The sequence below is a fragment of the Strix uralensis genome, chromosome 10 (genome assembly GCF_047716275.1).
Source record: "Strix uralensis isolate ZFMK-TIS-50842 chromosome 10, bStrUra1, whole genome shotgun sequence".
In the NCBI taxonomy this organism is placed as follows: domain Eukaryota; kingdom Metazoa; phylum Chordata; class Aves; order Strigiformes; family Strigidae; genus Strix; species Strix uralensis.
In genome coordinates this window covers 17,789,888-17,817,753 of record NC_133981.1, presented here as the reverse complement: position 1 = coordinate 17,817,753, position 27,866 = coordinate 17,789,888, and the positions used below count along the sequence as shown (strand labels likewise).

General features: G+C 40.5%; 1 protein-coding gene across 14 annotated transcripts in view; it reads right to left on the bottom strand.

Annotated features, from left to right (window-relative positions):
* The window catches only part of POC1A (POC1 centriolar protein A), a 93,528-nt gene that overhangs the window by 21,675 nt on the left and 43,987 nt on the right, over positions 1-27,866 (bottom strand). For all 14 annotated transcript variants that reach the window (XM_074879466.1, XM_074879468.1, XM_074879465.1 and 11 more), the window contains 3 exons: positions 23,500-23,633; positions 12,572-12,640; positions 9,408-9,506 (listed from right to left, as the gene is read on the bottom strand). In XM_074879466.1, the coding sequence (XP_074735567.1) occupies positions 9,408-9,506; positions 12,572-12,640; positions 23,500-23,633 (302 nt within the window). The remainder of the gene's footprint in view (positions 1-9,407; positions 9,507-12,571; positions 12,641-23,499; positions 23,634-27,866) is intronic.

The following is a 27,866-nucleotide window of genomic DNA, read 5'->3' as shown; positions in this document are numbered from 1 at the left end:
TTTCCAAATGACTAGTAATTAATGCAATACTACATTAATTCACAGCCTTACTCAAGAAAAACAATAAAATAGGAACTAATCTTCAATAGTCAACTCCTTCCCAATTTGAGTTACATTTTAAATAGCTAAAAAGCCCTCTACAAACATCAATGAACAGGAAAGTTTTGTACACATTACATTTCCAAAAGCACAAATGGCATTTCTGTGATGAGTGAAAGTGGGAAACGGTAATGACAGACATTGAAAACCTGGTGAAAGAGTGCATGGACAGGTAAAACTTAATGACTACCAGCTGTTCCAAAAGTGAAGCAGGTCTGTATTTATTAAGAAGGAAAAGCTAAGGGTAGCATTCAACATTTTAGATTTGTCTTTTCCTGCTTTGCTTAAGTGTTTTACCTCCCTTAACCAACCCCCCCCTCCTATCAGTCCTGGTGTTTTCTTAGGACATACGAAGGCGTCTCCTGGAATTTAGTATGGAATAATTAAACTCTGTTGCACAGGTGATGCTCAACAGGCTATTCTAACACTGCTCCTGGAGAATCACAGCACCAAAAATTTCAGAGGAACAGTTCCATGTGGAAACAAGCCACTATACGAACAAAGAGATAAGTAAGAAAAACACTGGTAAGAAATTTCACCAAGAATTGAACTACTGCTCCCTGGCCCCATTTAAGATTGCTCTTGGGAAAAGCTCCCAACAAAAAGCAGCCAAACACTGAAACAAAGTGTTTATGCTCAGCCCTGGGTTATCCAGCTATTGGTTCTTTTACACCAAAAGCAACAGTCTCCAGGGCAAGAAACAAAACACACACAGTGATACCCTGAAGTGTGAACAACGGCTTCCAGCTCATTTTCTTCATCAGAATCATTTGCCTCTTTTTAATGAAATAGGTATGTATATGCTGCGTAACATACATAGGCATGCACGTGATATGTATGTTACTTATGTATAAATGATGCATGTTGTGTATATATACACATATGTAAACATATGCAGACACACACACATAACATGCCCATTTGTTATTACTCTTGCTTGAAGTTTGGATTTTAGCAGAAAAGTTAGAGATCTTAGAAACTTTTAAAGCTTGAGCTATCTTCATCCATCTCAAAGCTGACAGAATAGCAGCTTGGAGAAAGAACAAATCTTGCCTCTGTCTCTTCTCTTTGAATTGTAACTCAAGCATTAAAACAAGCCACATACAGCAGCAACCTAAGTGGGTGAATTTACATTAATTTGCCTGAGATGCTGAACTTAAAAGGCAATTTTTATTCTGACCAGTGATGACTTGTCAGGACTTGCCTTATTGTTCCAGAGCCTTAAAGAATAAATCTATTTGCTGTAAGATGACAGAAATTAAAAGCTGATCCTCTTATTTCTGCAAAAAATCTTGTCAAACCAGAGCACAAGGGAAAATAGTTGTAGCAACACTGCTGCTCCCATCCACTAACAGGCAAAGCTGTTGCAGGTTGCTGCAGTCAGCCTCTTGGAAAGCCAAGCTAAGGGTGCCTACACCCTGCCTTTTCCTCTCTCTCAGGTCCTCACCAAGATCCGATCTGATAAACAGTCTGCAACACTGTGTAAAAAATGTTAACACACAAAATCATAGAAGACGTAAGTTTTCATTTGTCATGCACACCCTTCTCCCCTTACACTGACCAGATCAAGAGAAAAGCAAACATGAAAGTTTCACGGGAAAGAGCAACAACATAGGGACAAAACCCATTAGCCTGTGAAAAACTCAGTTTCACACAGCAACAACAGAAAAAAGCTGAAGGAGGAGTATTAGAGGGCTAGCCATTAACAGAGGCTTCCTGGAACACCTTCCAGAAAGAAGGTCCACTGTTAGCTGCTTGCAAGGTAGAAACTCATTTGGTTGAGTGAGGGAAAACCATTTATTTTGCTCTGATGCAGCCTCACAGTCAAATTAAGATGCAGAAAATCAGCGAGATCTGCAGCAAGGCTCCACAAAGCACACAGTCAACTGATACAGCTATCCAGTTCTGCTCAGATAAACTCGAGCTTCCTGGTATGAAGAAACCTGGCACTGTTGCTAGACTTTATTCTCCAGTGAGTTAGAGTCAGACTAGAGCTCAGCTGGATCCATCCTTTTCAACAAGGAAACCAAGGGGTTATCCCCTTGGGGGCTACCCACAAAACAGATGACACAACACTGATGTCTTCCTGCCTGAGGTTCTGTGCTGGAACCAGGTTATCTGTACGTGGGTGAAGGAGTTCAGATAGGCCTGTAAACACACAAGACCAAGGTTCTATCTCTTGTTAACAAGAACGTGTGTTTATAAACGAATGGGCAGTGTGCTCTTTCTGGTCCATGTTAGCCATAGTTCCTACTGACCATGCTACCATAATGGAAAGAATGATAGTTTTCCCAGAGTCTGAGGATGCTGAACCAGGCAGGAAGAGATCAAGCAAACATTCTCAACTAGCCAGGCTTGCTCAGTGTGACAGCTGCCTTGGTCAACTAAGTGTCTGGTACCTCTTGGGGGTCAGAGTTCATCCCCCTCTAAATCTCTGCTTTCCAGCAAGATGAGTGGAAGACACCACAGGAGCACACTCCTTGCACAGAAAGAACTGCTAGCTGCTCTTGCTAAAAGGACATGTGCAGTGAAAGAAAATTACATCCTTCCAGCTCTCACGAGGTTTACAAGCATAGCCTCATAACACTTGACCAGGCCAAAGCAGAGACCCAGCTTTGTCCACACCACAAAGGAGGGAGAGGTTTCTGTTGGAGCTTTGTCTCCTTGCAAAAAAATTACAAGGTCACATGTTGCTATAGGCTTATACAAACAGGTTTCCTTCAATGAAAGGAGAGTGAAGGTTGCAGGTGGTTACCCATAGCTGCCCAACCACTGCTTGTGAAGGATGTGGGGAAGAACTCCTGAGCATCCTGTGATCAGTCACAGTAAGACTCCTGCCCATCCCATCCCTATGAAGCTCCTGCTTGGACAGCCAAGCAGGGCAGAGAGCAGTGGAAACATCTTGAACATTCATCACACTGTTGTTCTTTTAAGTAAATAATCTACCTACCTATTCCAAGAGGAAGACAATCATATACCAGACTAAAGCTTCCTGGAGTGGGAACACATCCTCAGGAAAACAAGGTGACAAGCAGATCAGGAAAAAGAATCACTTTGCAGACCACATTTATCCTGAAGGCTGAAGGTTGGATCCCCTGCTGTTGAATACAGGATTCCTCCCTTACAACACTTAAAAATAAATAAATAGAAGGGGGTGGAGGAGGTGCAAATGACAACACACATTCACATCCAATTGCGAAGAGTTACAGCTCTATGCAATGAAACTTCTTCCCGGGAGGGGATTTCACAGCAAGTAAAAAAAGAAAAAATGTACAAAAATATTCATAAGTATTAACGGATGCCAAAATTAGAGATAGTCACCAATTTGGAAGCCAAAAGGTCAAAAAAAAAAAAAAGGCACATCTGGCCTATGAGTAACTCAGGAGGAATTTATTTACACAAGGATCGAGTGGCTGACAGAATGAACTGCTGCAGTCAGCACTGAGACCACGGGCTGAGCACAGGAGGCACCCAAGGTCACCAAACAAAACAGAACCAGCAAAGGAGAGAGGTGGAGTCAGCTTTGGACATTCAGTTATAGGCCTCAGACAACTTTATGATCAGATCATGTTTTTTGGAATTAGTCTCCAATCCTATTCAACGGAACTATTTTGGAAAAATTGCCATTGAAGAAATAAGCATAGTCCAATGCCTGGAGAAAATTTTAAACCCAGCAGTGTAGAGAGGCCTAAATGCCTCTCTTAACCAAAAGATGCATCTGAAGAATCACAGGCTACTTGTTTAAAAGTCCTTCCTGCTGAAGCACTGCTCTTCCCAAGCTTCACTTTGTAAAGTCTGCTATGCCATTAGCTTTTAATTTTGGTAGGTTGGCAACTGAGTACCATTTAACTTCAAAGGAGCTAAAGATATTTAAAACATTTGTACTCTTGAATTTCAAAGGAGCAGAAAGACAGCTTGCCAAAAGAGTGACAGAGGACAACTCTGCACCTCTGCCCATGTCTCCCCAATTGCCCTACCATGGAATTACCTGCTTTTGAGTCTGGTTCCACATCCACTCACACGAGCAGGTCTCTCAGAGTCCTACCATGAGCTGAAAACTAAGGTGCATATATTTAAGCTATATGGTTGCAGAATTCACACCTGAACTGGCAAGAGAAACACCTCCCCATCACCTGTAAGCCTATGTTCTGCTGTACCTATTACCTCTCTCACTGGGATACCTTTAGTTTGAGATAAACAGACTACAGGCAACCCTTGCAGACTGTGCATTTCACTGTCTTTTGGACATCTAAAGCTCCCAGTCCCCCTGTTCAAGATAGTTTTGCCTCTAAGGTACTACAACACAAACAAGTTTTAAAGTATTTTTCTTTAGAAAGCTATGAGGCTTAGACTAAAGTCTCCTCATCAGCCTCCTCCTTTGCAAAGTAGTATTTTGCACAAAAAGTTACAACATGCCTAAAGAAGGTTTATGAGTAAAAAAATCTCTGTATCAATGAATATTTCCTATTTTCCATAATATTGCCTGAAAAACTGTTTACCAACTTAGCTTATACTACAGTGTTTTTATTCATAACTTTCAGTGTACAAGTTTAGATAAACACCCAAGCACTTTCCGTGTGACATCAACTGTTCAGCATTTGCTCATAACACTTGACCATACATAGTCGTCTCGGAATTAGTTAACAATAGCAGCAGATCTGTCACATAGTGAAACAAGTGTTCTTGTATACTCACGTCAGCTCTAACTGCATGCACAAAGTTTTCCTTGTATTTGGAAAAAAAATAAAATCGCCAAATCCCCCAAATAAAACACATTATCAGCCCTCTCTGGAAAGAACAAATTGTATGATGAATGTTTTCACAACATACCAGATCCATGAGCATGTCCTTTGATCTGATCCTACACAACTTCAGAGAGACCCTTATGCCTACAGTTACTGACCCCAGGACAAGCATAAGAACCCATGTTTATGAGATCACATGCAAAATCCATTCCTCCTATGCCGACTTTCCTTTAGGTCCTCACCACTCAATATTGCAGCTTAAAGCCATGAATTTATTCTTACCCCCTAAGATTCTAGATCAAAGCAAACACAAATGCTTATAGGACCAAGACACAGGACTGTAAGACTTCATTTCTTCCCATCAGCTTGTACAGCATGCATCACAAGTGCTTGCCCTTAACTTCGGTTTTCAAGGCAGTTATGCAACACAACAGCAACAACTGTTAGCTTATAAGAGTAAGCATTTATTTCAGAGCTACTGTAATTCTGATCTAATGTTTGAAGTCTCACATCTACGTTAACAGATATTTATAATTTACTTCTGACAGCTTTAGCGTTTTCTTTATCACACTTTGGTGTCTGTGCTTTTACGCCATAGTCATGACTGCAATTCCTGTTCATCATGAGCTTCTCTTTCATTTGCATTAGTCCTGGCACAGAGCAATTTTACTTTCAAAGCAAGCTGCATCTCCCAAGCCTCATATATTTACAGAAAACACAAGCAGGTGGGCAGAGTAACTTTGAAGTTCATGCCTATTGTTGCAAACAAACCCAATACCCTGATTCATAATGAACTTTAACCAACTGCCTGAGAAACCAGCATCTTCTAAAGGCTCCAGTCTCCCTCTGCCTACGGAAGTGAAAATTGTTTTAGATCAAGTTTGTTTTCAAGCTCACCAAGCTTGACAATGTTTCATGCCTCTTATCCCACAGATTATTTAAGATTCTTTTTTCTTCCTATTCATCTTGATGACAAACTAGTTTTAATGTCTGTGTTCAGTTTTTCTGTTAGTCTGACTCTCCCCAGGAGAAACCAGATACTAAACTGAGCATTTTTACGCAGCCACTGTTTTGATCAGTATTTGTGCTTTCACAATGCTTAAGAAAAATGATACAGCTACACATGAAAGCACAAGCTCTCCTTGGAAAAATATTCTAAGTAAAGGGTGAAAACACATTCAGGATGTGTCAAGAATAGTGTTCGAGTGTTTTAGGAGTACCAAAACCAAGTGAAAACCCACATGCCTGTTTTAAATGTAGTTACATCCCAGAATGACCACAAAATCTCAGTATTATTCAAGCAGCAGAATCCTGACACACTAACACTGCAGTAGAGAAAGATGAAGCAGCTTCACTTTTCACTGAAGGAAAAGGTGACCTTGGCATGAAATTAAGAGCCACAGGTGACAGTTTCAAGTCTGATTTTGATGGAAAAAAAAAACTGATCTCAACTACACAAAATCCACCAAAATAAGTATTTCATTATTAAAAAGCAAACACTTTGCTCAAAACAAGAAGGAGCTCAATATATAGTGAAATTTAAGTCTTGCAGTAAGCTGTAGCAGTCAGTACTCTTAAAGAGCCTGAGAGTAGACTGCCATGAATGGACAAGTTATTATGAAGCCCAGACTTCCATGCTCAGGTTATACTTAAAGTAGCAAGCCAAGCCCTTTTCAGAGATATCAGCTTCTTTTTAACAGCAAAGAACATTTCATGTAAAATCTAAATTTAAACTTAGCCTATGGTATTCAAAACAAGCTCTCAGACTACATTGTTTATTATTCCCCTTCTACCTTCAGCAATTATGACTGCCTTAACATTAAAGCATTGCATTCCTAATAACTTCATAAACAACAATATTGAGTACTAGTCATATTTCGCATTTCCATTCTCATATAGTGAGCAACCTGTAGAGACCAGGTATAGGTTCAAGCATGCTATGTGATTGTTCTTGTAACAGGCAGCCACAATGCAACTGATACCCCCCCAAAAAATTTAGACTATAATGGCTTTAGTATTAACAATCAGACTGTGTGACATGAGACAAATTGAAACTCCACTCCTTTACAGCAGGACAGAGCTACATCACACTTCCAAGGCAAAACAGTGTTCTTAACTGCATAAAAGAAACCATGTTGAACTGCATCAACAGACTTAGTTGACTAAGACAACTTCGGTCTTAGCTGCGCCAGCTGGCACCCAAGCTCTCCATTGCAACCACCTTCATGCTCCTGCTTTTTAACCAGGGATAATTTTACTGTTGAAGGCAGTCAAAAGCTTAATTTACAAGTCTATATTAATGTTCAGAGCTAAATTTGGCAGATCTAGGGGAAGCATTATTTGTGCTATTCAGATCAAAAGATAAAAAAACCTTTGCCCAAGGAGTAAATAGGAAGGAAGAATCCCACCGACTATCACTCAGTTTGATATAACACAGCAACTTTGCAACGCTTTTTATATTCAGGTAGTACTGCTGGGATCAGCTGCTCCCATGCTGCACGCCCAAGCAAGAGGTTGCATTTGGGTGGCAGTTCAAAATACTCTTTTCAAGTAATTTAGGTCTCCAAACAAAAGTATGTCTCTTCTGCATGACTCAGCATGGATTCACTTTGCCCTCTAAAAACACAGCACCTGGTCCAAACCAACATATTACAACTCAAAGAATATGCAGTGCCCTGTTTCCCATAGGCTCAGAGCATGAGCCGAGCAAACCCTTGTCAGCCACCACCACATGACATGGATTTGCCTGTCAGTAGCACAACAGTTGGTCCCAGCAGCATCTATTAGAGGTTTTGCCAGATAAACCCTTTTCCACAGGGGAATAGTTTTGTTGGAGGGACAGATGTTCAGGATGGTTAGTCATTGCTGAACAAAATGCTTGAACAGCTACCTTCAATGCACATCTTAAAAGGTTCTATAATGAAGAACTAAGTTTTAGAAGAGCTCAGGCATTTCCTTCCTTTCCTTAAATTACTACTGTGTAATATGCTCTGGTAATAAAAGCAGTACAGGTAGGGTTCAACTTACCATAATCTCCCATTAGCAGACACCTTGTCTACACTATTTAAACCATTCCTTGGAATGTTACAAACTGAAAAGGGTAATTCCTCCCATACAGGCTTTCTTTGTCTCTGCTGTATTTCAGCCCAGAATTATACTACAAAATATCTTAAATTAAAGCAGATAATAGTTCAAAGTTAGTGCAGTTCAATAGGCTAATAAACAAAGAGGTTATTGGACTGCTAGTTTCATAGCCTGCATAACTTTAGAGTTAGATCACAGGAAAGGAGGAAAAGGAAGAAGTCAGTTTTAGCCAAAGCTAGCCAAGGATCAATGAACACTTTCACCTCCTCCTTCCTTCTGTGATTGCTTCCTACTATCCTCTCCTACCCACCTAGCACTAACATCCTCTGGTTTGCTTTCTTTACAGGGCACTCCACATAGTAAGGCATCATGTTTAGAGCTGCAGACTCAAATCTTGTCCATCACAACATATGACAGCGATTTCAACACTCCCAGCAATGGACTGAAGTCATATTAAATAAAAACGCTGCTATGTTTAAGAAAGAATATAAGTTCAGTAGCTCACTAAAGATCTACATTGAAAAAATTAAAGACACTGCCACAGAGCAACAGATGTTGGCTAGAAGCTTACCTTTCAACTGAAGCAATGCCACATATGCATAAACCCCTCAGTTCACACACTGCTTTTTAGTTTACAGCTCATGTTGAACAAAATGTATCAAAAACCACCCATAGTAATAACATATTTCAGAATCCTCTAGGTATACTCAAATGTATCAAAAATATCAAAAGATTGACAAGACAAAATACAGAAGTTGAAGTGAAGCATCATCACATGCAAAAATTGTAACTCGTATGGGCAGTAACTTTAAAGGGTTACTCTTGTAACAGCCATGACAGCCAACATCAGTACTACACTCAGATCAGTGCATCATACTACGTTACTCAGCTGGTGGATTTAGCCATTAGATACAGTCAGAACTCTGATGTCTCAACACAAGGTTCAGGGAACAGATAGGAACTAATGTCTCCAAGTATTCAGGAAAGAAGCTCCAGTACAATACGTCACCTATTTTTTATGTGTGAAGTCTATGCCCAGAGATTTCTTTTGTCTTTGCTGACTGTCGGTGAAAAGTATCATGAACAATATCTATTTTCAGGACTGACACCAGCCTAAAGGATTCATATCAGCTAGCAAAACTGACTTCAGCTGTTACTCAGTCTGTGCTTTTTTTGGTGGACTATCATCAAAGCCTACCACACATTCTTAAACACAGGCTGTTAATAAAAAAATACATATATACATGCACTAAATTTATTTATTTCCCTTTAAAAATCATTATACATCATTTTCCTATAAAGCGAGTACAGTTAAACAAAACAAACCATACCAGATTGGTTAAAAACAGACATCTTGCAGCTCAAATAAATACCAAGGAAAGATGGCTCTATAGTTCAACTGCCTAAAAGTCACATGCTTTCTAGTTGCAGAAAGTGTCCAGAAAAGGAACTCCACATGACTGCTGTATGCTGACCTACCAGAGTGTGATGGGTCCCATCCACACTAGTGACAGACTTCTGTGTTTTCAGTACATCACCATAATCTGCTGCATCGAAGTTAGTCTTCCACACCATCACCTGCAGAAGAAAGCCCCCTATTAAAATCTTCCATCTACATCTGCTTAAAGGTCAGTTTTGTCAATGCATCAGAGAAGAGTCAGCAGATGCACACAAAGTTTACCTACAAAAGCTTTGCCATTGATTAAATTAAGGATGTTATTTGTAAATATGCTGCTGAATACAGACATAGCATAACTGAGTTCTCAATGGGCAAGTGATCTCTTCCAACATTCTTTGGGTCAGGAACATCGGGAAACCAGAGTTACCTAGTGAACTTCAAAGCAACATGCAGAATACACAATTAAAATGACAAATATATTAATACACCATGCTTAGCATTATGGCACTTACCAGCCACACCCCAAACAACTGGTCACTGGTTTATCATGAGATTCATTCACAGGAAAAAACAGGATTAGTACTTTGAGACTAGCATCAGAAACCTTGAGCTAGTTTGTCAGCCAAATATCACTTAAAATCCACTTATAGGCATCTTCCTTCCATAATGCGCTATTTATTTCAGAAGAGAAGGGAGGCCCTAACACATAAACAACTTCAACATATCAAGAGCAAATCTATGGAATAAAATTCTTAGTAGTGGCTCTAAAAGTCTAAAAAGGTTTAAGAGCCATCAATCAACTATTTCAGAAGTCTGAAAGACACCTATGAACCCAGGCAGCTCATCTTGGTTACCAGAAATACCAGTGTTTATTCCTCACTTACAAGTTTCCATTCCTGATTTGTGTGAAATAAAAGCATTTTTATTCTTTAGTTGCATAGTTAACCAACAAGGCCATTCCATTGTGAAACAGAAAAAAGTAACGTGCTTTTATTGTATAGATTCTCTCTTCACAGCTAGCAAAGGGGCTATTACAGCAAAGATGGACATTGCCACCTAGTCTAACCTGGGGATTAAGAGCAATGCAACACAGCTCAGTGAAGACTGATGACGGAAAAATGGATACTTACTCAGACCACTACTGTGGGTTGAAGTCCATCCACACCTTCAGTGGGGCAACTCACACTATGTTAGAACCAGCGTATATTTGCAACACAGGGTGCAAACGGCACCTCCTGATTCCAGCAGGCTCATACAACAGGCCTGTTTGCAGTTCAGTAATTAAGTATTGGTTTTTTTAGACAGGCTACATGTCTAAATTACCACACACAAAAAAATATTTGTTTTGACCTGTAGATAAGTTCTTGATCATTATTTCTCATATTTTCCTTGGATTCAGCAAGGTAGTATTCAGTGAGGTCCATTCCACTGAGAAAGCTTCTTGTATATACACAACTGGCAATTTAAGACTAATGCTGTTTTTAATACATAGAAATATTGTATGTTAAAGTTCTTTCTCCATGCACAAAAAGAAACACTGCCTGAATTTTCAGATACAAATCTAAGAGAGGCAGTTCCTCCATGGGAGCTAAGAACAGGAAAGCCAACAGCCACCCTTGCCAATACATACGTTCAGAAACACACAGCCTTGAGTTACAACAGAAAGGGCTGCCAAAGAAGTCAGTTATGACCCCACACCATGAATATGCCTTTACAAAGCACCTTTCAGGGGAGGCACTGCCATCCAGTTTCAGTTTAACAATACCAGGTGATACTTTGCAATGAGCATTACCTTGTTTAAAGAAAACCCAACTATAGGAAAGACAGAGGGAGCTGATAAAACAAAAAGCCTTTTGAAGGAATCTATTTTACACAACAGAGTATGGAGGCTAATACATCCTCTTGAGCTAAAAATGAAACAAATAAGAAGTCAGCTTCTTGGCTATGCCTAGAAATAGTAGACAAATAAAACTTCTGAAGTCTTCTATTGAAAATAAGTAACAATGAATTGCTATGTGTTTACAACTTCAAGCTACATCAAGTCTTTTAAGAAAGAGATAAACAAACAACAGCAAAAAGGCATATTTATTTCTTGTGTTAGATAAACATTTCAAGAGCAAATCTTAATCTAGTGACCTCAATATAAATTTATAAGACAAAAAACTGGATACATCTCTTCAAAACAGTTTGTTTAAAGCCTTAAATAAAACGTGGTCTTAAAGAAATAGGATGACAAGCTGTGCCACCTATCTCAGCAAATCTATAAAATAGAGTTAAAATGCAGCAGCTTATGAAACTGTCATGAGCTACAACCCTAGGACTGGTTTCCTCCTCAGCAGTATACAACTGAAAGTGTACATTGTTTAGAGAACCCAGCAAGTCATTTCAGCATGGTCCAGACATACTGGGTACATTTTTGCTTTCCCCCACTGACAACAGAAAACAAAACCCAGCAGCTTTAAAAGAAATGCGAATCTGGATTATAACTCAGAACCAAAAGTAAAAAGGAAGAGATCTCCCCTCCTGCCTCAACTGCTTCATCCACAAAAACCGTTTACCAGCAACACAAAGCACCCAGGCTCTCAATCTCAGTGTACATATCAAGGTCAGCAGAGAAAAGTCCAACTCTGACCCAAAAAGCTGTGCAACTGCAGCACTAGCACAGCTTTGCACCAGGCTCCCATCAATAAAGAGGCCTGCAGCCTATATCGAGGTCCAGTCAGACTCAGAACCATCTGGTCTCAGTCTCTGGAGATGGCTTAGCCACAGCATCTCAGGTAAGACTGAGAGGACAGATCTGTGGGGAGGAGGAGAGCTTTAAGGAATATGACATATAGAGCACTATAGACCAGTGGAGCCTGGAAGAGTATTCAGGGGAAGCATCCCCGCCTGCTTGTCTTGTCCTTACACTTGTGTCTCAGAACTAGCCAGTGGCAGATCAGGAGACAATCCATCAGCACAGCCTGTGATATTCAAGGTATCTCGACACAGCCATCTGTACACCCATCTAACATTTCCCAGCAGCACATGCCTCAAAACTTACAAGGGCCATACCTAGGGTAATATTTCCTCTGTTGTACATACCCATTCCCAGACAATCCAGCTGAAGTGCTTCCTCAGTAAAAAAAGTCTATGTTCACTTTCTCTCACTATTTTTATTATTTATTTTCTCTTTGAAAGCAGTTAAGATGTCAAGAAAACAGTAACCAGACACAAAACTATCAAATTAAGCTAGTCAGATTACCTGTTCATCAGACCCTCCAGATGCAAATAAGTCTCCAGCTCTTGAAAATGCTACACAGGTAGCTGGCCCCTGTAAACAGATTTAAAAGATAGGTTTAAAAAAAATATGAAAGAAAATGAAGCGTTATAAAGCTCCGTTCATTACAGCTTCACAAGGTATTTCTCATTTGACATCAGCAATCTAAAGGCAAAATTAAAAAAGCTCTGTGAGGTAAGTGGGCCACAATTAACATGCTAAACTTGCTGGCACTTACTGTTTCCCACATTTTTGCCCCCAGTTTAAGACACCCACTTTTCAATATCCATGGCATTAAGTCAGAGACAGAAACAAACCAAGTTTTACAGCTTCAGGCTTTTCCTTGCTCCCTCTCAATCATTCCCTCTTCCTTTTAGAATGAGAAGTTTCTAAAACTCCTGTTCATTTATGAAAAGCAGTGAAACTGTTGAGTTTTGTTAAATGAAGCCTTCAGTCACCTGATGGAAAGGTTTAAAGCAGAAAAGGAGGTTTAAACACAGATACACACAAAGCAGCATCAAAAGACATATTGAGAAAGATTGTTAGATGTAAAATACCCCCACTACTGACAATTCTAAGCATTCACAAATCATAAACCATGTCCCATGAAAATAGAAGTTTTTTAAAACAAATTTGAGGAGTAATGAATCCACCTTCAGGCTTCAGTTGCCAAGCCATCAGAATCCACATTTTCCAAGCTCCTTCTCACACCATGAATACTAGAACCATGGAAGGAAAACACACAAAGCCAAGATTTTCACATAATCATGGAACTCCAGGGGCCAGAACTTCAAGCATTACCCAGAATCTTCAAGACACGGACACCACAAGACAGCAAGTTTCATGGACCACTGTGTGCACCAGATTCACCACGGAACAGCGTATCTTCTCTCCACATGCTTTTCCAACAGCCTTTCTTTGAAAATACATAACTGTCCCTAAGGGACAGCGTAAACCACATGATTGATAATAAAAATAGTCAAAAGGCAGGGCTACAGGCAAAACGTGAATGAATCAGTTCCATCACAAAGGAAAAGATGGGGGGGGAGTTCGCTTGGTTGCTTTTGTTTGCGGCTTGTTTGTTTGTTTGTTTCTGGGGGGGTTTTTTGGTTGTGGGTTTTTTTGGGTTTTTTTTGTTTTGGTTTTTTTTTGTTTGGTTGGTTTTTTTACACAGTTATCACATGCTCTCCTATATTTCTAGGGTATTCCGTACAAACTGTTCACTGCAGAACACCCAAGGCTTGAAGCTCTTGCTTACTCCACCATGACATAACTTCAAAACATGCTTGACCATCTATCAACCAAGGCAATCAATTTCTATCAATTAATTTGGCCAAGGTTAGAAGCATTTTAAGTCAAGAAATCTGTGCTGAACACATAAGATTCAGTATTCAGAATCCAATTAGTCATTTTATTTGAGACTTGAGAGTTAAGAAGCCCACAAAGTTTTCAGCACAGGAGGAAGAAAAAGCCAAGGTTACCTGAGGAGCACTGGTAAAAACAACAGGTCACTGAATGGCAGACAGAGAAGCATCAGCAGAATATACCATGTTTGTACATTAGCTTCTATTTACGGTATTCTGTAGTGCTATCTAGAGTTTCGCAGGAGGCAGCTATTCTCTTTGGATAGCAGGATGAGGTCAGTCCAGGGGGTACATCCAAAGGCATCAGGAACAAAACAGAATCACTGTTTCATATCCCCTTACCAGTGGGCACATGGCCAAGCAACGACAGAGGCTTCAAATCAAACAGGCACCTGCAGCAGCACAGGAGAACGCAAGCAGCAGGCAGGCACTGCTTACAATACCATCATTTGCCATTTTTAAGCTACAGCCTAATGATCTATGCAGGTTTGTGTTAGTTATCAGGTTTGTAACTGAAGAGAAGGCTGGCTTAAATGGCTTTTCTCCTAGTTTTACAGAAGGGATGCCAGAATTAATGCACCTGGTATCACACAGCACAGGTGCTTGCATTCTGAAGAAGCCTCACTCTTAAAACAACAATCAGGTCTGAGAAACTTTAAATGGTGCTGACTGCTAAAGCACCACTTGAGTAAAAGCATGCATTTCACACCACACATCTATTTTAATATGTTTTCAACCTTTCAGAAAGCACACAGGAGAACGTGCATGGAAAGGATGAGGCAGGCACTCTGAGATGCAGTTAAACAGAGCTGGGAAATTGTTACGTGTGTTCACGCACAGGCACAACAGACAAACTGTTCTGCTTAGAATAAACAGCTGAGAACCCAGAGAGAGAGGTTTTATGTCAGCTACTGAACACATTACTCTGCAGATGGTCCTAAGCCTGAGCTTTTTCCCAAGCTGAAATAGGCTGAAGAGGTAGGAACGAGCATTTCCAGAGGCTGCCTATGGCCAAGTTTGCTGGGAAAAGCAAGCTGAACTAATGACAAGCTGAAGCCCCCCTGCTCCACCTTCAAAACAAACCACAACAGCCACAACCACCACCACCACCTGAAAACTCCACCCACAAACACACACCTCCTGACAGAAGCAGAGTTATCTTCTTTCAAGTAAGATCATTATATATCGGAAAGCAAGTAAGAAGCTTCTCCTCACCCTGTATGAATCACAGAATTATCTAGGTTGGAAAAGACCTTGAAGATCCTCCAGTCCAACCATTAGCCTCACACTGACAGTTCCCAACTACACCAGATCCCTCAGCGCTATGTCGACTCTAAACACCTCCAGGGATGGGGACTCCACCACCTCCCTGAGCAGCCCATTCCAATGCCTAACAACCCGTTTTGTGAAGAAATGTTTCCTAATATCTAGCCTAAACCTTCCCTGGCGCAACTTGAGGCCATTTCCTCTTGTCCTATGGCTTGTTACTTGGTTAAAGAGACCCATCCCCAGCTCTCTGCACCCTCCTTTCAGGTAGTTGTAGAGGGCGATGAGGTCTCCCCTCAGCCTCCTCTTCTCCAGACTAAACAACCCCAGTTCCCTCAACTGCTCCTCGTACGACATGTGCTCCAGACCCTTCACCAGCTTCGTTGCCCTTCTCTGGACACGCTCGAGTCATTCAATATCCTTTTTGTAGTGAGGGGCCCAAAACTGAACAGAGTAATCGAGGTGCAGCCTCACCAGTGCAGAGTACGGGGTAAGGTCCCTTCCCTGTCAATGCTGGCCACGATGAAGTTGCAAGGATAGACTATTCTGTTAAAAGTTCATGTCTTCCCAATGGCCATCACATGGAAATCTCACATCCAGTTTGTTTCTGGTTTTCCTTCTCTCTCTCCTTCGTAAAAGTGAACTCATCATTATACATACCCAAAGACTGCACCTGAGATAAGCACCCAACTCTCACTGCAAGCTGTGTCTCACAGTCCTGTGTACTTTCAAATATGCTTGTACAAGGTTATGCCAGCAAAACTAGTTTTGATGTGGTCACTCCTAGTGTGAAGAGTTTTAGCTTCCTTAATATGGAAATACCTTAATGCATTTTATCATTTCACCTGCACTGATTTCAAAAGGTTCTTAGGCCTTCTAATAGCAACATCTCACCCAAGAGATCCTGCCAGAAATTATCTAGCAGCATCAATTTCAAAATGCATGCACAGTCATTAGTGTGACTAAGCTTGTTCAACTAACACAGCATTAAATAGTGTCGATATTTCAAACCAAGGACAGCACTGTCAATCAGCTGGGACAAAGCATGCTTCTGCCGTCTACCCCCACCCACCTTCCCCAGCAGTTCAGGTCTCCGACCACACTGTCAGGAATGGAGACTCTCTAAAAAAACATAAATGCAAAAGCAAAAGAAAAATAAGCAGTAAGAAAGGGCAGAAACAAGTACATAGCCAGTGAACTGTACACTGGTGAATACTGCTTAAAGGTAACAGAGCTGAGGATACAGAAGCTGCACTTTGCTGTAATAGACCAGTCAGAGTTGGGAAGGAGGAAAAAACTTTCAAGACATTAAGACAAAGTGTTCAGGAACAAGCACAAGTGAGGAATACTGGAGAGGACCAATGTTTCACAAAATTATTTTTATCAGTCTAAATATTTCAGTGTATTTAAATAAAATTTAGTACAATACAAATAACATCAAAACAGGCAATGAACTGACTCCAAAGTCAGGCATTCTGAAAGGGAAAAAAGTTCAACAGAACATATTCCTCCCAAAATAGAAAGTGATATCAAAGACTGAATGTGCCTTTATAAACTGAAAGAAGGGGAACAAACAAGTCTATAGACACAACATCCTCTACAGATTTGTTGACATAAATTAAGTGAAAAGTATTTTTGCTACATACACTTACAGCACTCTTCCCGGATGTAACAGGTTTGCTATAGCAACATAGAAATAATAGTTTGCCAAATGCTCTTGCAATATAAACACACACAAAAATAAAAAGCTACGCTTGCCAGTGATTAGACACAGCCTAACTCCCATTCATTCCAGGTAAGCATGGCAGAGATCCAACAGATCTCTGATGCAGTTCTGGACAATAGGTACATGGTTGGAGTCTGAAGAATTCAAATCTTCCTTCAGATTTTTCCCCCCCTTTAAACTTACTGTTCGCATTAAAAGTGTCAAAAAGCAGCAGTTGCATATTCCTCTATACAAGTTGCAGGGAGAATTTTAAGCTTATTTCCCATGCAACTAGAACACGGGGGATGCAGCAACCTTCTGAAGGATCACTTTATTCCTCTTTCTGTATCAGGGTACAAATGCTCTTCTATTAGTATTCCCTGGGGGTTCAGAATTTCCAGTTCTGCATCCTCATTGTGCTAGGTGCTGCACACAAGCTGCTAGCACCAGTCCCCAAATTCTTACAGCTTCTTGCCTTAAACAGCAAGCTGCAGAAAGAAGGGACTGGACAATGAGCTACACCAAGTCAGCAGTAAGGAACATTTATATTTAGTCCTCAGCAGGCCAACAACATCAGGACAGTCAAGCCTTGTGCTTGTCAAATAGATTTTGAAATTATTATAATACTTTTGTTGATACTGGGAGAAAGCTGCAGAAAGTTTGACAGAAAGTACAGAAGAGAGCAAAAAGTCATCCAGTGGAAATGTTGAGTGGGAAGAACAGTGCCACTAATCAATATTCAACTCATCTCCTCCAGTGAAAGATAAGTACCAGGCAGGGTGGAGATAAGCCCCAGGGAGCCTTGAAAAGGACAAATTGCTCACACACTGGATACAAAGAAACTGGAAACAAAAGGAAGCCATACAGAAGGAATGATAACAAGATCAAGCCTAGTTCTTTGCAGCAGCGTTCCCCACGAACAAGATTCAGGCAAGGTCAGATAGCCATGCCAGGGTAGCCAGAACACCAGGTGACATCGCACTTCTAGCTGGAGATGTAGGTAAGAAGGGTGAGGCACAGCATGTTACACAGTAATTTATGGGCAGACTACCCCCCAGAGATAGATACTATACTTTCTCCATGTTTCCCCACTTTCTACAGAAGTAGGCTAATGATCTCAAGGCCTTTATTGCCCTAGCAATTCACAGGTTGATCAGCTTACACAAAACATTAAGTGTGGCCTTAGAAAAAGATGTTCAGAACTATTCTGAAAGGCTTGAATGCATTCATCACCCAGAGAGACAGGATCCTAAGCCAGGTCACAGATTACAACACTGAATGAGTGACTGGCAGGATGCTAACAGCATCAGCAACAACTGGCACAGGAATGACAAGAGACAACAGGAATAGCATCCCTGAACAGAAAGCTTTCAAACACGGAGCTAAAAATAGATCTCTCTGAAATAAATACTTAAGAAAGGACAGGAGTTTAGTTTGAGGAAATGGAAATACGCCTGGAGCAAGCAGTCATACCTGCATGCAGATAGCAGATGAGTGTGCACCACCTATAAATAGTAAGCTGACAATCACAGAGAAAGCCCTCTTGAACACCACTTCCTCCCCCATAGAACTGCTGGAGGACAGAAGGCACAGGATTTCAAGAACAGCAGGGCCAACACCAACAGTCAATTCAAGTCAAGAGAGGCCAGACTTGTGAGCTTCGGCTAGGAACAGAGCTAACATTTTGGCTTCAGCATAACAGAAGAAACAAGAGCCAGGCTGGAGAGGGTCCAGGAATAAACCAGAGGAGAGCAGTTTACTGATGCACAGTCTGCACAACGAAACAAGGCAGAGAGGAAGGTAGCTGGAGACACAAGTGGGGGCAAGGATGCCAGTAGATTATTTTTTTTTTTTTTAAAATCCTGGGAGAAACTAATGCATAGCAGAGAAGAGCCAGATTAGTATGAGAGGTGCCAAGAGCTGGAACAAGGCATATCTAGAGGATGCAGATATTTGAATTAAAGGAGAGCTTCCTCTTCCACTGCCCACAAAAGGAGATGTAGAAATGGGAAGATATGAGCCAGTACGTTCAGTCAAACTCCTGGAATAGATTAACTAGTGCAAAGAGAAAAAGGAGATGAGTGATGACGAAGTCTGAGAAGCAAATCCAGCAGCAACCAACACACTAGGATGATCAGTTCAAGGCATGAAAGAAATAATAATAAACGGAGCAGTCATTGCCACTGTCCACAGTGCTTTCAACTGCTTCATGGCACAGGAGAAGATGGCAAGTCACACTGGGACATTGAAATGACAGATGGTAGAGGAGCAAAAGATGCAAAGAGTAAGTGATCAAGACAATTAGGAAAACACCAAGAGCAGGTAAGAAACTTGATAAATGCATTCTAAGTGCCAAAGAACATAGAGGGCCTGAGACAAGATGCTGGATTTATGTGTTTTTCATCTACCACTTGGTTTCAGCAGCAGAGAAAGCAGTGAATAGTTCAGTGAAGACCAATTTAAATTAACAGACCTTTTGGTAAGGCGGGAGCACCGAGCCTGTATCGCAGCATCAATGATGAACTTGCAGCAAGGAAATGCACAGCTGTGAAGATCTATTCAATCTCATCAGAAAAGGTGAAAGAATAGCAGGATATTTAGTAGGAGAAGAAAGCTGAATTCAGAGAAGACAGAGGCAGGAAGAAATACAAGGGGCAAGACAGGTGACAAAGTTAACACGCACTTGTTTCACAGTCTGGTACAGGATGCAGCACATATCCTGCAGAAGCATCAGACAGAAAAATCCAAATATTAGAAAGTGGTAAGAGCTAGTAAAAAAAAAAAGCTATGAAAGCCATGGATGTTTGTTGGCTTTTTACAAACAACACAGGTACCCTAAAGATGATGTGGAGAGGGGAAAAGGTATCAGCACAGGTATTGTACATTGGCAAATCAAGAGGTGCAGGACAGAACTAAGTATTGTCCTCAAGTGGGGATGGAGTGGAAAGCTATAGGGACCGTGGAAAGGATCCACATCTCCAACGGTAAGGACAAGAAAAATGTTTAGATAAAAAGGGCAGATTCCTAGAAACTGCCCACAATGAAGGTGATAACAGAAAGGAGAGAAAGGGAACCAAGGAGAAAAGCACAGGGGACACATGGCAATGGCAACAAGGGACATTTTCATGCAGAATACCTCTGAAAAAAAGGTCACAAGAGTTCTCATTACATTGAGCTTTGAAAAATCCCTGTATTACTACACAGAGCAAGACTGTCATGGGTACACCTTCCTCCACCAGAGAGTAGCGGCTGGAGCTAACACAGGGAAAATTTATACTGGCACCTTATAATTGAATCTTCATTAGCTTTTTAACTCTTGAAAGCTTCAGTTTAAAAAAATACAAGGGAAGAATAAAGCACTCGTATTTTCTTTTAATACTTGGAAATGCTAACCTGAAGTCAATTGCTCGTTTTCAATACATCCTTGTCTCCCTTTGCTGGTTCAGTTCTGTGCAGCTCTGAGATGTCCTGACATCCTTCAAAGAGGACTAGGCCTGCACAGATGTTTAATGCCACCTAGGTAGAGCTGGCAGCAGACAGGAAAGGAGCACATTTGTTTCCTGTGCACCTGCTCAGAAGATCTTGCTCTTTAGTCAGCCAGCAAAGCAGAAAGCACTTATGCCACCCAGGTAGGTAGAATGCAGCTACTTCACAGTTCAAGTCAAGGTTGTTTGGAGAATCATAACTTTGCATTTTCTGTCTTCCTATTTATAAATATAACCATGCAGATGTTTTCTAAATATTTACTGAGAACTTCCATTCCACTAAGGAAGTCAGTCTGAAAATGCTCTAATCAAACCACCCCTAAGGGCAGACAAGCACTGTGTACATACCTGATCTCCTCTAGCAACTCTCCAGACGTGACTTACAGGCCCCAAAACATTCTGTTCCTCGACAATGATTCAGTACCAGAGGTGGAACTACACACCAACCCAGTGTCTCATCTGTATGGAATTAGGCAAGAGTACTTCACAGCTTGAAGCACTCCAGAACTAAAATACGCAGCACAATACAGAATGATATTTCGCAGCTGCAAGATGTCAGCTCCAAGCTGCAAACTCCTGTCTCTAACAATCCTTCTGCTACAAAGGGGCCAGCTACATTACAATTAAAGACAGCAATGTAAACTTGGCAATCCTCCCTATGTAAACTACAGCTAATCAGCTGCTAACAAATTCCTGGCACTCCAGCAGTTGCGTCAGAGCATGTCTAAAGGACCTTAAATTTTTTTCCTTCAAGTGTCCACTCGCATGCAGCCTTCCCAGAACAACACAACAGCAGTCAACTGTCAGAGTAGGAACAGAGTCTCAACCAGCATATTCACCCACACAAAGTCACAACTCAAGAATGTCTTCAGAACAGGCTGTTCATTTGGTGACTAACCTATAGCTCTCACTTAAAAAGGCAAATCTACTTAATGACCAAAAAATCCACACCCACTTCATTTTTAGCCACTTGAAGATACTTGCAGAAATCACAGTGAGAAGAGAGGGGAAAAAAAAAGCGCCATCAGTATTAAGTAGCCTGGGTTTATCTGAGCAGAGCAGACTAGGGAAGCAGCCAGTGCAGGAATCCACCCCAGCAGCTTCTGATGAAAGCAGGGCCTGTTGTCACTGCCAGTTGCTTACTGTGAATGAAGCACAGGTTATCACACGCTTTTAGTGGAAAGATGAGGCAGGCATTAAAAGAACCAGCCCACAACAATACAGCACATGCCAGCAGAGGAAATGCCAGCCAGGGCTACACTAGGACTGGTTCCACAGCCATCTTGGTGCAATACCCTTAAAAGATGACCAGAAAGCACTACCACCCACTTTCATGCTTCTACTTGTTTCCAAACTGGAGGAAGTATAATCCCACAGTGGCAACTACCCTTCAGCTGTGCCAGTGTCAAAGCATTTCCAATACCAGTTAGATGCCTAGGAGAGTGGCAGACGCTGTCTTACTGATCTGAAATAGTAGTGGGAAAAACATGAAGTTTTAACTCTCCTTCTGAACAGATGATTCACAAACCAACTGTTTTGTAGAAGCCCTGAGTTAAGTACAGCACCAGCCTAAAGGGACTTTCTATCGTCTAATTCTGAAGACCTCCATCACCATAATCAGTTTTGGACTCTCAAAGCTAAGCTTTTTTTTGTGCCATGCACTCAATGAGGAGCAGCCTACAGCTCAGAAGGGAGGAAAATGGAACACAGGTTCAGCCTCCTGCTCAACAATAAACAGGCACATACCTTCCCAAGGGAAGGATGAAAGATGTAAAGATCCACTGTCCCTCCACACTTACCCTTTTCCAGAATGCTACTTCCTCAGAACTGACGACAAATTAACACAAGAGACAAATATGAAAACAAGACTAAGACAACAGTTAGAAGCTTTGCAGCTCCTATCTGATAGGAGTATCCACTTAGTCCAGCTTTTAAAGTAAGAAAGTTTTATGCAGTCAAGGTTTACATGTTAGGATAACCAGCATTTGTTATCTTCCCCCCATTCTTTTCAGCATTTGAACCCTTTGGTCAGTTTTCATCAGATCTTTCCATGAAGCAGAGTTTTAAGTATGAGGTTGTCCTATTTTTCCATTACTATTACAAAAAAGGAGAAAAGTTTATTAATACACAGCAAAAGAGAAGTTACAGAACAAACTTGACCTTTTTAGACATCAGGCAAGGCAGTCACTAAACAAAGCCACAAGAAGCCAGAATTATCAGTTTTGCAGCTTACGCAGCTACCATTATTGCCCAGAACCATCCCTACCCCCCCCCACCAGCAGCTTCAGGCTGTGATTTTCCCCAGCTAGTTTTCATGTTTTAAGACTCAGCCCCCATTTTAACAGAGACAAGTGAGTTAAGAATTTCTGTTCTCTTTGTCCCTTTGGAAAAGGAAACTTTAAAGCAGGTCTGCTTTTTCATGCCTTTGAGCTCCACTCAGCATGGACAATGAAATTAGTCTATTTATTTTCATTTAACATTTAAAAAGAGAGCTCCAAGCATTCATATAATTAACCTTACAAGCAACACACCCAGCAGCATAATACTAATAGGCCAATCAGTTAAACTTAACAAACCAGCAGCATTTATCACCTTCAATTATTTAATTCAACCTGTTAACAAAATGGAAACGTGTTCCCAAATCACATCCCAAAATATATTTCCTCCATTTTACCACTACTGTCCTTAAGTCTCCTGTCAGGTCAATAGCATTTATCTTCACAACCCTTCGCATCAAGGGAGCGTGTTATTTGCACCACTCTAGAGAGGGAGACAGTCAGAGCTGCAGTACAGAGTGCACGACAGACCCAGGATTAGAGTTTAGGCCACAGCTCTGACTGCCCCTTAGGTCTAAGACTTGCATCCTCAATACTGGAGCTCCCTTTCTATCTTGATTTCTCATCCTCTTCACTCCTGCCTTCCCTTCCCATAAGCCTTCCCTTCCAAACAGTGATGATCTCAAATACTATTAGTAGTAGTATCATTGGCATTTTATGCAAGGAAATTCTGGCCACAAAGAATGAAAGGCTCAAGTACAGATATGCCCAGTTTGCTGTGGGTTTGTACATTACTGTATAAAAGGCTTTACCTCACCTGGTGACCATGAAGAGTATACAGAAGTCTTCCTTCTAGTAAATCCAGAATTTTAAGGGTTGAATCATTGGAAGCAGTAACAAGATAGTTTCCAGAGGGGTGAAAGGAAAGACTGTTTACCACAGCACTGTGCACTGAGGATGGAAAAAACGTATATAATAGTCACCAAGACTAGTTTACATAAGCTCAAGGCAAAAGAATAAAATAAAGTACAAGCACATTTCAATTTTCTGTTACAAAGTTTAACAGGAAGATTATCACTGGAAAAACATTCCACAAACTCTTCAAGGCACTGGAGAACAAGCACAGTACTCAATTCTTGTAAAAATAGGCACTACTTTATTGAAAGAGAAAAGGAAGCATTGCCAATTATTCCGGGAGATTTAAGGATACAAAAGCTTCCAGCATAGCCCCAAAATGTAACTATATGTGCATGTAACTATATGAGCTATATGATTCTGTGAGAGAGCTGGACATTGACATATTTTGCTACTGTGGAGCTGCTGTTCTCACTCCCAAGTCATTCTAGACTAAAATCTATATGCTAGTACATTAAGGAGAAGACTGAAATGATGATGAAAGACACTCAAAGTTGGCATTGCACAGGTTCTTTTGGTTTAGTACTCAACTCTAACTGAGACTGGATTTAAGAGAAACTAGAAAAGAAGAACGAGCAACTTTAAAATGGTCCAGTATAAGCATTTCTTCAGACATCTAATTTGTCTCACCAAAAAAATTAAAACAAGTATGAATAGACAAATTATCAAGAGTGTGAACTTTCAATAATGCAATCCTTCCTGCATGAAGATGAAGCTGAAGAGTTACTTTGGAAAGAGCTAAAGAAAATGCTCTAAGAAACAAGAAAGTCAAATTACACTTAAGTTCACTGTAACATTAAACATCTACCTAATGTAGAGCTTTTTTTTCCCCTCCCCAAACTTTTACAAAACAGGCTATTGAACATATTTATTTATAAGAACATGCAGTATTTTACACATGCACAGCCTTCTGAACGTATGTGACATTACAGAATATTAGGACTATGCTTGAAGAGGGTTTTAACTATCCAATTATACTTAATTATACTACATGCCCTCCAAATGTTCTGGTATCTCAAATCTACTACTACTAATACATCCCCCCCACCTAAATTTATGTTCCCTTGAGAGTCTACTGTGCATTTCAAATCCAAAGTGCAAGTTAAAAAACCTCAAAATACAGTTTTAAAGACATTAGAACCAAATATTTTTTTGCAGATAGATTTGAAGCAGAAATCTGAAATAACCTAGTTCAACTGTAAAACAGAATGCATCTACTTTTGAAATTCTCAGGAACACTAGATACGTCAGCTTAAGTTCTGAGAACATGATTCCTCTTGACCTGGACTATTAAAAAACACAAAAGAAAACTTTAACTCAACACAGGTAACTTATAAACAGTTATTCTTGTTGGTGAATATTGCTTTATCACACAGCTAGATCTTCTTCTACCTACCCTCCAGCCCTGTTTTACACTATATATTAAAGCAGAAAAAGTCTATGTGGAGTTTGTCCTCCTGAAAGAATACTAAATACATTTCTCCTTTGAAAATTTTGTTCTGAGTGATCCGGAATATTCTTCAGCCCATTGGTATCTAAATCCAGATAAAGGCAAACATATTTTGTCAACTAAAGCAAGTCCTGACAGGAATCACACCAGAAATAGATAAAGTTAATGATATATCCTCCAAGTTCCAGACAGTGAATAAAGTATTTCCAGCTTCAGCAAAAAACCTTTTCATAATGGAAAGAAACCACACAGACTGTGGCTGTGTAAGCAGTCACAGCTTCTGTGCCCAAGGAGTTTTTGGCTGTCATAAGCTCAGAGAAAACTTCATCTCTTCTGCCAAACCAGCTCATACCTCCCACAAGACCATTCACAACACCTCTCCAAAAACTTGCCAACACATCCTGCAGCCTCACTTGATTTCATGTTGCAAACAATAAATCCAGCGCAGCATGAGGTGGCATCTCCTGGTGACTTGGTGCTATAAGCCTACCCTTCTGCTGGCAAACCCCTAGAAAAGTAATGGCCAGTTAAGGGACTTATATTGGGGGGTTAACAACTAAAATTGAGTCACACCAGCCTGTAGAGTGACTGAACATAACTGTCCCAAGTCTGACAATGCTACTTTTATGTAATCGGTGAATGCCACAACTTAGTAACCACCAGTGAGAAGATAAATTAGGAAGGACTTGACACAGCCACAGTCCCTACAGAACAAATAACCACCATCCAGCCGCATCTGAACTGTATAAAATTACCAACTGTTCTTTCTAGACAGCAATAAAAAGAAAGGTTAGAGCTGTTTCCATAGACCTTCAGAGGTGCCCTACACACAGCTTTGCACAGGGGAAAAAATGTCAGGCAATAAACATCAGCCATCTTTGTAGGGGGATTATCTGCTGTACAAAAAAGTTAGTGCCAAATACAGTATTGAATACAGTGTCTGTTCTCCTGTACAGTAAACGTGACCAGAGCATACTTTGCTAAAAAAAACGCACACAGCATACAAAAGGTTTTGCAGTTTGCTCTCTACTTCCAACTTTCATTTACCAATGTCACAGTTGGAACAAATCCTGGCAACATGAGCAACACTGCTGAAAGATTAATCAGTTTTGGAAAACAACCCAACTTTAACACACAAGAGTCTGTGGCAGAGCTACTTATCTATTAACTCCTCGATGCAACTCAATCTTTAAAATGGATTCCCTTGAAATCGGGCAGCGTAAGCACATACCGAAGGAAGAGATGCCCTCTAGTGGGACTGAGATGGCAGTTCCACGGGGGAGAGCCGCAAAACCAAACCCGATTTAGTCTATTTAGGCTTGCGTATAAACCCTCAGAACAGCAGGACTTATAAACACATCTCCAGAACATGTTACAAACGTCAGTTCGCAGCCACAGGTGCATGAAGCGACTGCATACAGCTACCGCTGCAATTTTATGTTTCTTTGGCTTCTATGACACTTCCTAGTTCAAAGTTTAATACACAATCAGGATTTACACAGTAGCTGTTAAAAATGACACTCCTAACAGGGAAAGATCACTTCAACAGCAAGAATGTCAGACTAAAATACCATTCAGTAAGGGTAGGATATAGGGGAACTAGAGAATTCCAAGACAGAAAAAATAAACCTGGCAGCCAAACCTGAATCACATTAGATTTGGACAATTTAATACCAGTAAGTGGAAAGTAGGAAGAGATGATTCTTGAGCCAATTTATACTGTGGCTGGAAACATGCACTGCAGATCTTGCCATTGTTGCAAAGCTGATAGAGTAGGTTAAAGGACAATCTGACACTGTTTCAGTGTTTAAAGAGGCTACCTATTTTAGCAACAAGACTTCAGAAAGACATTTCCAAATTTTGATATGGGCCACAAGTTAACAATACTTATTACACAAAGAATCATACTTCAGCATTCATTGTTGAAATTGTACCACCTCAATACCAACAAATTGGAACAACAGTTGTCAAGAGGTTTGATTTCCATTGGATGTTAACTATCTGAGAACTGGGAGTGATTGCGAGTCCATAAGAATAACTGAAGAAATTAAAAAAAAAATAAATCGTGTTATATGAGAGTTCAAGGACCTCAGGGAGGTTTGCAGTTGAAAGAGCTCAAGAAGTGCTCGACTTGACTACACAGAGAGAATACACTTGAGTAGCACCCCATACGCCAGGAATAAAACAGTGCAGGAAGTTGATGCCAGAAATAAGGAATATGATTTTTTGTTTTCTATCCAAGAAAAAACCCTGTTCCAATGACAGTGGTGTCACCATCAGTACTTAAAGTCACATCAGATGATCACAATAGTATTTCCATCTATATGCAAAGAGCAAAAGAACAGCCCTCTATATACAGGAGAATTATGAAAGCATTCAAAAGTTTGCAGGCTGTTTCTACTCCACAACAATCTCTTTTCAGGGAACTTTTATTTACTGTTTTATGGAACCCAAAGGACTTTCATAATCTTAATAGCTTCTCTGCAGACAATCTGCATGTGCTTTGAGATGACTAACTCCCATTGCTCTTATCTACTGGAAGAGGTCTAGTCTTTCACAGGTTGCTGGGAAGACAAAGCAAAGAACTCTGCTCCTTTAACATCATTACACTTTCTCTGCCTTTCTGTAACAAGGGAAACTAGAGAACTTGTATCAAGAGCCTGAAAATTCTTTCATTGCCTTGTGATTAAAGGGATACACAGTCAAAAGCACTTTAAAAAACAATTGCAGTTACATAAAGCCAGGATGACCAACAGCTTTAATTTAGAATTCAATTTTTGTCTCTCAACTTGCAAAGTTAGCAGGAGTCAACTGCAAGC